At 42.9% G+C, this 10,207-nt stretch overlaps 1 protein-coding gene across 2 annotated transcripts in view; it reads left to right on the forward strand.

Annotated features, from left to right (window-relative positions):
• The window catches only part of SLC4A1 (solute carrier family 4 member 1 (Diego blood group)), a 41,459-nt gene extending 32,120 nt beyond the window's left edge, over window positions 1-9,339 (forward strand). For both annotated transcript variants that reach the window (XM_044275039.1, XM_044275040.1), the window contains 5 exons: window positions 68-243; window positions 1,426-1,667; window positions 5,994-6,163; window positions 7,344-7,517; window positions 8,911-9,339. In XM_044275039.1, coding sequence (XP_044130974.1) covers window positions 68-243; window positions 1,426-1,667; window positions 5,994-6,163; window positions 7,344-7,517; window positions 8,911-8,991 — 843 coding nt within the window. In that variant the 3' untranslated portion in view covers window positions 8,992-9,339. The remainder of the gene's footprint in view (window positions 1-67; window positions 244-1,425; window positions 1,668-5,993; window positions 6,164-7,343; window positions 7,518-8,910) is intronic.
• Window positions 9,340-10,207: the final 868 nt, after the last annotated feature.

Consider the following 10,207-nt stretch of genomic DNA (forward strand, 5'->3'; position numbering starts at 1 on the left):
TAATATCACATATGTAGAGTTTAATATCTTCAGAAAAAACAATTACATATATACCATCAATTTCCAGAAACTCAGCCTGCCCAAAGGTATCAGCGTCTCCCGTCCTGTAGACCGTGGTTGGTTCATTTCACCTATGGGGCTACATCCAGATATCAAACCTTTCCCTGTGTGGATGATGTTTGCATGTGTGGTCCCAGCATTGCTGGTCTTCATTCTGATCTTTATGGAATCTCAGATTACCACGTAAGCATTTTCTGTAATTTTTTGTGAAATTATTCAATTATAACCATAACTTCCATAACTTCTACCAAGTTTGGCATTCCTGGTGATAAGTATACAGTTCGGCTGTGACAACCTCTTATTATCTGATCAGTCTGACCACTGGGACCCCTACCGATCACAAAAATGAGGTACTGGAGTCCCTGGAGTGAACAGAGTGGTGCTCATGCATCTGCACTGCCGCTCCAATCAGTTCTGTGGTACTGCTAAAGAGAAGCAAAATACAGTGTTCAGCTATCTCCAGCAGACCCATAGAGTTGAATGAGGAGGCAGCACTCATGCATGACCATCACCTAATTCTTGTGATCAGTGGGGGTCATAATGTTCAGACCCACACCGATCAAATACTTAACCCATATCCTATGAATAGTGGATTACTTCTTATGGTGGAACAACCCCTTTTAAAGGGCTATATCTGGTTATAAAAAGAATCTGCCTTTTCCTCCAGAAACAGCGCCACTTTTGTCCTTGGGCTATGTCTGGTATTGCAGCTCTCCCCACACTTTAATGGAGCCAAGTTGGAATACTAAACAAAGTCTACAGACTTAGGCCTCTTTCACCCTACCGTTTTTTCTTTCCGTTTTGCGGTCCGTTTTTTGCGTTCCGTATACGGAACCATTCATTTCAATGGTTCCGCAAAAAAAACGGAATGTGTTCCGTATGCATTCCGTTTCCGTATTTCCGTTCCGTTGAAAGATAGAACATGTCCTATTATTGCCCGCAAATCACGGTCCGTGGCTCCATTCAAGTCAATGGGTCCGCAAAAAAAAACGGAACACATACGGAAATGCATCCGTATGTCTTCCGTATCCGTTCCGTTTTTTGCGGAACCATCTATTGAAAATGTTATGCCCAGCCCAATTTTTTCTATGTAATTACTGTATACTGTATATGCCATACGGAAAAACGGAACGGAACCACAACGGAAGCAAAAAACGGAACAACGGATCCGTGAAAAACGGACCGCAAAACACTGAAATGGACATACTGTAGTGTGAAAGAGGCCTTAGACGGTATCTCTGAAAACCAAGCCTTATTTTTCTTTTACCTGTCTAAGAACATTTTAACCTTGGTCACCAAAACATTGTTTCTGTCTATATTTCTATATATAATGCAAATGTTCAGCTTATGATGTCACTCCTTCAGGCTCATTGTCAGCAAACCAGAAAGAAAAGCTGTGAAAGGATCTGGATTCCACTTGGATCTTCTGTTGATTGTGGGCATGGGGGGTATTTGTGCACTTTTTGGAATGCCCTGGCTTAGTGCGACCACAGTCCGTACAGTCAGCCATGCCAATGCTCTTACAGTCATGTCCAAGGGAGGAAAACCTCAAATAGAGCGTGTTATAGAACAACGAGTCAGTGGTCTGCTGGTGGCTGTTCTTGTGGGTACGTATGAGACTATGTAATAATGACATATGCTATTCATTTAGGTCTTGAACAAAATTTAGGCCAATAATGAGCAAGGGGATTCCATGTAAAATGTGTTGCCAAGCCCCCACCTACTAAATGCCAGTCAGAATACTGGTTCCTTGTTACACGGTAGAGAGACATTTGGTCTCTCTCAGGCACCATCGTCCAAGTGTGACCCTACATCTGCATCCCCTATAGCTATGGGACCATACTCAGACAAGGTTTTTCTCTTGCTTAAAGGGTTTTTTTGACAGTTTTTTACTGATGACCTATCCTCTGGGTAAGTCATCAGTATCTGATCGGTGGGGTGTATCTGATCGGGACCCACACGACCAGCTGTTTGAGAAAGCACTGGGGCTCAGATTAGCTCCATGGTCTTCTCTGAGATTACCAGGCACAGCGATGTACATTGTATAGCACAGCTCAGCCCTTTTCACTCTAATGGGGCTGAGCTGCGCCTAGGTCATGTGACTGATGAACATGATGTCACATGGCATAGGGAAAGCTGGAGGTCATGGAGCTACTTTGAGCACCGGTGCCTTCTCAAACAAAACAGCTGATGGGTGGGGGTCCCTTGTGTGGGACCCCCATGATCATATATTGATGACCTAGCCAGAGGATAGGCCATCAGTAAAAAAAAATCCCCTTTAAATGTGGAAAGTATCTGATGCATTAACCTTCAAAGGATTGTCTCAAGGAGGGATATACTTTTCATAGGCCCTATTAGGCCAAATGGATGTTATGGGGGTCCCATGTTAAGGATCATCCTCTGTTAGGCCTCATGCACATAACCGTATGTATTTTGTGGCCCGGAAAATATATAGATGATGTCTGTGTGCATTCCATATTTTGCGGAACAGAACAGCTGGCACCTAATAGAACAGTACTATCCTTGTCCATAGTGCGGACAATAATAGGACATGTTCTATTTTTTTGCAGAACGGAAATACGGAAACAGAATGCACACGGAGTAGTTTTTTTTTTTTGTAGACCCATTGAAATGAATAGTTTCGTATTACGGGCCACAAAAAACGGAACGGACACGGAAAGAAAATACGTTTGTGTGCATGAGTCAGAGTTGATGGAGGAATTTCAGACCAATAGTCATCAGTTGGTCCCCTGATGATCTTCATTTGAAAAAGGGGTGTGAGACAACCCCTCCAATGAAATAATTTTCCTTATATTAAAATTAATAACCCTGATAGGTAGTAAGGGTTAGTAATCCCTAAAAAGGGTTTTTAGGTTTGGCCTTGAGTCTTTACAGCTAGCCAGAAAAACCTGAACTTGCTAAAAGTGTCTTCACCATCAAGGATGTATTTTGGGTTCTGAAAGCCAAGAAGCCACTTTTTCTTGATCAGGGCATCCAGTTACAAGGCAGTGAGCTTCCCTGGGACAACAGTCTGGAAAAGCCTGGGATAACTTTGTTGAACACAATCATCATGTACCTTTATATCCTAGCACCAATCTTATCTCCAGATGGCTGAATTCTGATTGGTTGTTATGGATGGTTTTGATACAGTGTATATTTTAAGCCTATCATAGAAATACAGTGGATATAAAAAGTCTACACACCCCTGTTAAAATGTCAGATTTCTGTGCTGTAAAAAAAAATGAGACAAAGATAAATCATTTCAGAACTTTTTCCACCTTTAAAGGGAACCCATCATCAACTTTATGCTGCCTAAACTAACGGCAGAATAAAGTAGAGAAAGGTGAGTTGATTTCAGCGGTCTGTCAATTAAAAGTTAAAAGTAAGTGGTTGCCGAGAACCAACATCACAATCATTGCAGACTGGGCCTGGAAAAGAGTCACGGCCACCTCAGAAGAGTCACGGTTATTCAAAAATTCCTGCTCTTCATGGCCTCCTGCTGATGATTGACTTCTACCTAGTTTTCTCCCTTTCTCTCTGAGAGAACTGCCAATCATCAGCAGATGGGTGAGAGAGCAGGAGATTAGGAATAACCATGACTCTTCTCAAGTAGATGTGACTCTTTTCAAGGCCTGTGCTGCAATGATTATGATGCTGGTTCTCGGCAACCACTTACTTTTAGCTCATGAGTGACACAACGCTGAAATCAGCATTTCTGTCACTATTTTATGCTGCCCTCAGTGAGATCAGCAAATAGTTGATGACAGGTTCCCTTTAATGTGACCTATAAACTGTACCACTCAATTGAAAAAAAAACTGAAATCTTTCAGGTGGAGGGAAGAAAAAATAAAATAAAATAATGTGGTAGCATAAGTGTGCACACCCTCTTATAACTGGGGATGTAGCTGTGTTCAGAATTAAACAATCACATTTAAAATCATGTTAAATAGGAGTCAGCATACACCTGCCATCATTTGAAGTGCCTCTGATTAACCCCAAATAAAGTTCAGCTGCTCCAGTTGGTCTTTCCTGAAATTTCCTTAGTCGCATCCCACAGCAAAAGCCATGGTCCACAGAGAGCTTCCAAAGCATCAGAGGGATCTCATTGTTAAAAGGTATCCGTCAGGAGAAGAGTACAAAATAATTTCCAAGGCATTGGATATACCATGGAACACAGTGAAGACATGTCATCATCAAGTGGAGAAAATATGGCACAACAGTGACATTACCAAGAACTGGACGTCCCTCCAAAATTGATGAAAAAAGGAGAAGAAAACTGGTCTGGGAGGCTACCAAGAGGCCTACAGCAACATTACAGGAGCTGCAGGAATATCTGGCAAGTACTGGCTGTGTGGTACATGTGACAACAATCTCCCATATTCTTCATGTGTCTGGGCTATGGGGTAGAGTGGCAAGACAAAAGCCTTTTCTTGCGAAGAAAAACATCCAAGCCAGGCTACATTTTTCAAAAACACATCTGAAGTCTCCCAAAAGCATGTGGGAAAATGTGTTATGGTCTGATGAAACCAAGGTTGAACTTTTTGGCCATAATTCCAAAAGATATTTTTGGCGCAAAAACAACACTGCACATCACCAAAAGAACACCATGCCCACAGTGAAGCATGGTGGTGGCAGCATCATGCCAAGAGGCTGCTTTTCTTCAGCTGAAACTGGGGCCTTAGTTAAGCTAGAGGGAATTATGAACAGTTTCAAATACCAGTCAATAGTGGCACAAAACCTTCAGGCTTTTGCTAGAAAGCTGAACATGAAGAGAAACTTCATCTTTCAGCATGACAACGACCCAAAGCATACATCCAAATCAACAAAGGAATGGCTTCACCAGAAGAAGATTAACGTTTTGGAATGGCCCAGCCAGAGCTCAGACCTGAATCCGATTGATCTGTGGGGTGACCTGAAGAGGGCTGTGCAAAGGAGATGCCCTCGCAATCTGACAGATTTGGAGTGTTTTTGTCAAGAAGAGTGGGCAATAGATTCATACCCAAAAAGACTGAGTGCTGTAACAAAATCAAAAGGTGCTTCAACAAAGTATTAGTTTAAGGGTGTGCACACTTATGCAACCATATTATTTTATTTTCATATTTTTTCTTCCCTCTACCTAAAAGATTTCAGTTTGTTTTTCAATTGAGTGGTACAGTTTATAGGTCACATTAAAGGTGGGAAAAGTTCTGAAATGATCTATCTTTGTCTCATCACAGAAACCTGACATTTTAACAGGGGTGTGTAGACTTTTTATATCCACTGTATGTGTAATCCTTGTGCATATAAAGTAAACCTGTTCATATTCAGTAGTACCCTACCAGCCTTCTGTGTCATCCTCATAATGTCATAAATTTCTTCCTGCCCATAGCTACAAAGCATGACCTCCTGTCCTCAGATTCCGTTGCCTCTGACAAAAAACAAGATGAGTTGACAATGACCCTGGGGGGTATTCAAATACAGCGGATATGCAGTGACAGGGATGGGGGAGGATTCGGAAAAATGGGTCAGACATTGAACTGAAGGACACAAGGAGTATGAGATGCACAGAAGGACATAGAAACACACATAGATCGGTGAAGGAAAGTTTTGCTGCCATGTAGTGAAATTTAATGGAACATAATAGAACTTAATTTAAAAAAACTGTGCACTGGCAAAAAAAAATTATAACAACTTGGACAGTGTTCTAAATACTGTAAAGGACTATGACGAGAAAGACACAAAATTCCAATATATGTACCATCTCTATGTACATATTGTAACAATCAGGGTAAACTGTCCACCCCTGGGCCCAGGACCTGAATTCTAGGACCCAAAGGTCCTGTAAGAAACATTCTCTTAATTATCAAGAATGTCTGATCTATGAATGTGATGTATAGTGAATTGTGTAACTTCAGAATTCTCACTTATATAGATGTATCTATGTTTCTCTGTAGGTGTCTCCATATTGATGGAGCCAGTTCTGTCCCTCATTCCCCTGGCTGTATTGTTTGGTATTTTCCTGTACATGGGTGTCACCTCACTGAATGGAATACAGTTCTTCGACCGGATCCTACTCACCTTGAAGCCACCAAAATATCATCCTTCGGAGCCCTATGTAACCCGAGTGAGTGAGAACGGGAGAAGAACATTCATGTAGTGGAGTTTAGAGGGATCTGTACTGTGGACGGTTCTATTTGTAAAAGTAGAGAGAATATGCTGGGGGTTCCAATCCAACCCATCCCAAAAAAAACTTTCCGCCACATAAGATTACTAGTTTTATATACGGTACATGGTAGGTGGGGACCCTGTCACTGTTTTGCAATGGGGCTCAGGAGCTTCACGCTATCTTCTGGGAAGGGCTAATACTAGCTATAGGCCCCTTGTGGGCCGACACAGCAGCCAATTTTTGGTAAGGAACCGTTAATGCTCGATAATTGCCTGCTCATCAGAAAAGGTCTGAGCTGAACATCATTCATTTGTAGGTATTGACCGACTAATGAAGTCATCTTCTTTTTGGTTAGAAGAGTCCACCAACAATAATCTGGCTCAGGGGTGTAGCTAAAGGCTTCTGAGCCCTGGTGCAAGAGTTCAGCTTGGACCCCCCTTCCCTCAGTGCTTTGTGGTCAGGGGCAGGGAAGCACATAACCTTCCTGCTGCCTGAGGCAAAAATTAAAACAGCACCCCCGATCCCCCCCCCCCCCACCCCTCATGCCAAATTCTTGACCTAACCCCTTCCCTCCAGCCAGAGGTGTAACTTGATCAGCATGCACTTTCTATAATACCAGTGTCTTTTTATGTGGCACAAGGGAGGGTCTTTGGGCCCCCTCAGGCTCCTGGGCCCGGTAGTAACTGCTACCTCTGCACCTCCTATAGCTACACTCCTGATCTGGCTACAACTAGACCACAGTCATAAGCTCTGATTCTCAGAGAACCAGACGACAAGTAACTCCCCCTGCAGCGCCACCACAGTGAAAATAAGGAATTACATGGTGCTCACTTAAATCAATGGGCCATCAGTGTAAAAGCCCCCATACAAATGAGATTACTGTCAAACCTGCAATTTTTCATTGGGAAAAGAAGGATTAGACATGTTGAATTTCAGCACCCGACCCTTTTGTTCTCCCGGGGGATAATCTGCTCCTAGAAGCGTGACAGCAACTTTCTTCTAAGCCAAGCGTGTAGCTGTATGGGGGAGTAGGGGAGATAGGTGTATGGGCACATAACAGCACAGACGTGATGAAGCGTGGAGTACTGCAGAGTACCAGGCCATGGAATAGAAATGATATGCTTTATTTTCTTTGCAGGTTAAGACTTGGCGTATGCACGTCTTCACCCTGATACAGGTGATCTGCCTGACCGTTCTGTTTGTTGTGATGTTCACTCCGGCTTCATTGGCACTTCCATTCATCCTCATCCTCACTGTGCCAGTCCGCATGTTTATCCTGCCTCACATCTTCAACAGTCTGGAGCTCAAATGTGTAAGTATTCAAGGAATACCTTAAAGGGGTCGTCTGGGCTACAGATATTGATGACCAATCCTCAGAATCGTTCTGCAATATCAGATTGGTGGGGTCTGATACCCAGGACCGCCACCGATCAGCTGTTTTGGGGCAGCCACCCGCAGCAGAAATAATAGTGAATGGAGCTGGAAGCAGACAGCTCCATCCACTTGTGTAGTGGCCGTGCTGGGGTACTGCAGCTCAGCTCCCATTCAGTTGAATGGGAACTGAGCTGGATATGCTGCTCCTGGATATTATACAGTGTACAGAGCTGTCTGCTTCCACTCTGTACTTTCTCTAGTTTCCAGTGCTATGGCTGATTGTGGGGGTGCTAGGTGTCAGCCTCCACCAATCTGATATTAATGACTTATTCTGATGATAAGCAAATTGTAGTAAAACATCCTACTTTTCTTGCTTATACTTACAACGCTTATATGGCACGTCCTTAGTCATAAATAATACTTTCTAATGGTGACCCTGTATAATCCACCAGAGATGGGGTGAGGTTATGTTTTTAAGCAGATTATTGGGAAAAGGTATTAATCAGCTGTTCACGGAACGGGTGATAAATGTCTCATTGCAGGGACTTCCAAACGATCACTAGAAAAAGGTCCCAAGCTCCCTGCAGTGAGTTTGTATGGAACCGTGGTCACGCATGAGCCCTACCACTATAGTCAACATCTATGGGACCCATGGCGTCAGCCATACTGTTCAATATGGTCACCATTTAGATTCTTCTTGGTAGCAGGGCAGCCAATCTTCAGTATGGACGACACATCATAGTGGTGGCCTGAAGTTGGCTGCTCTGCTCTGCAACCACTTTCTGACGGGAAGGTGAGCTGGGGGCAGCCAGGGTGCTTCTCTCCCCCTCAGTCAGCCACAGGGAGACATGTCTGAGGCTCTAGTGACTGACTAGGGGTGAGAGAGGCCTCAGTGAGTTGCTGCAGCTCATGTTTAGACAGCGCAGTGCTGCTCTCTGAGCGTGAGCTACTGAAAGGGTGGACATCCCCGTGTCCATCCAGGCCCTGAGCTGGCCGAAGGACAGGAAGCCTAAAACCGGAAGTCTGGCCTAAAACCGGACGTCTGGCCAACCTAAGCTAGCTACATCGTCTATATTAATGTGTGGTGAGATACTGTAAAAGCTCTCCTCACCACGGATCCTACAGTGCTGTGCTAGAAAACAAGGATGTGGAGAATGAACCCATTTCCCACCCTGAAAAGAAGGTAGTGGCAGCTAAGTGCATCCTCTTGACCCTGGTGGGTGGTCGTGTTAAACTAGCCCCACAAGGGGGCTGTATTTTAAATTGTGGCTTCTTCACGCAATTAATAATTTCCATCACCGTGCTTATACTCACACTTTCTATCCTTTCAGCTGGATTCAGAAGGCGCTTCTGTCAATCTGGAAGAAGAAGAAGGTCAGGATGTCTACCATGAAGTTCAGATGCCTGTTTAATCCTGCCCTATGTCTAATGTCTAGAAATACTGCAGAGCCTACATAATGCTGCCATCACATATAGCTAATTTTAAGTGAAGAGCCTTATGCTGAAAGACCATCTATAGAACCCACGGGATCATGAAATACAAGTATTGGGAGCCTCAAGGCGCTCTCCTTCGATAGCTATGCAATTTACTTTCTGACCATGATTTTATTATATGTTTTCAAATGCACTATTGTCTAATGTGATAGAAAAAAAAAAAAGATAAAAAAAAATCAGTAATTTTAGATTTTTCCAAATTAGTTTTCTTTCTTTCTTTCCTACTGGTTGCATATTATTAAAAGGGTTGTCCAGGATTAGAAAAACATGGCTGCTTCATTCCAGAAACAGCTCCACCCCAATCCATGGGTTGTGTCGGCAATTGCAGCTCAGCTCCACTGGAATCAAAGGGGCAGAGCTGCAATACTGTACACAGCCTGTGGACAGGGGTGGTGATGTTTTTCGTTAAAAGCAGCCATGTTTTTGTAATCCTGGACAAATCCTTTAACTTGAAGAGGCCTTATGAGATTAGAAAAACATGGCTTCTTTCTTCCTGAAACAGTGCCACTCTTCTCTATAGGCTGGTTCTGGTATTGCAGCGCAGCACCTTTCAAATAAGTTAGACTTATGCTGCAATACCAGGCCTGACCCATAGACAAGAGTAGCGCTGTTTCTGAAAAAAATAAATAAGAAGAAATCATAGTGTTTTTTTGTCTCTAAATCCCATCAAGATTTCTTATTTTATCACACATTTTTTCTCTGCTTTATTTTATTTAAAGGAACACCGGGCAAGGCATATACACTGCGTTATGCCTAGTTCAGGGTCTGAGGGGGTGGAGCACCGCACAGGTAGACAGAATGTCTGTGTCAAGCTCCACCCTCTGTACTAGGCATAACCCACTAGTTAGCTGTGTCTAGAGTGTTACTTTAAGGCTAACGCGCTTTGTTTTAGAATAAAATATCTGTAAATATGCTTGAAATTAATATATTTTGATATAATTAATATGTTTGCCTCAAGAACAAACCCTCCTTAATTATGGACTGAACACACCTGAGTATTTTAGAACTGATCGTATAAAAAGAAATATAGGAAATTTTTATCTGAACATAAGGAATGTGTCGTGTGAATACACTGCAATCATTTTTGTATTATTTTATTACATGTTTTTATTACATGTTTTTTTTCGGCGATCT

This window comes from Bufo gargarizans, unplaced genomic scaffold, assembly GCF_014858855.1.
Source record: "Bufo gargarizans isolate SCDJY-AF-19 unplaced genomic scaffold, ASM1485885v1 original_scaffold_817_pilon, whole genome shotgun sequence".
Classification (NCBI taxonomy): Eukaryota; Metazoa; Chordata; class Amphibia; order Anura; family Bufonidae; genus Bufo; species Bufo gargarizans.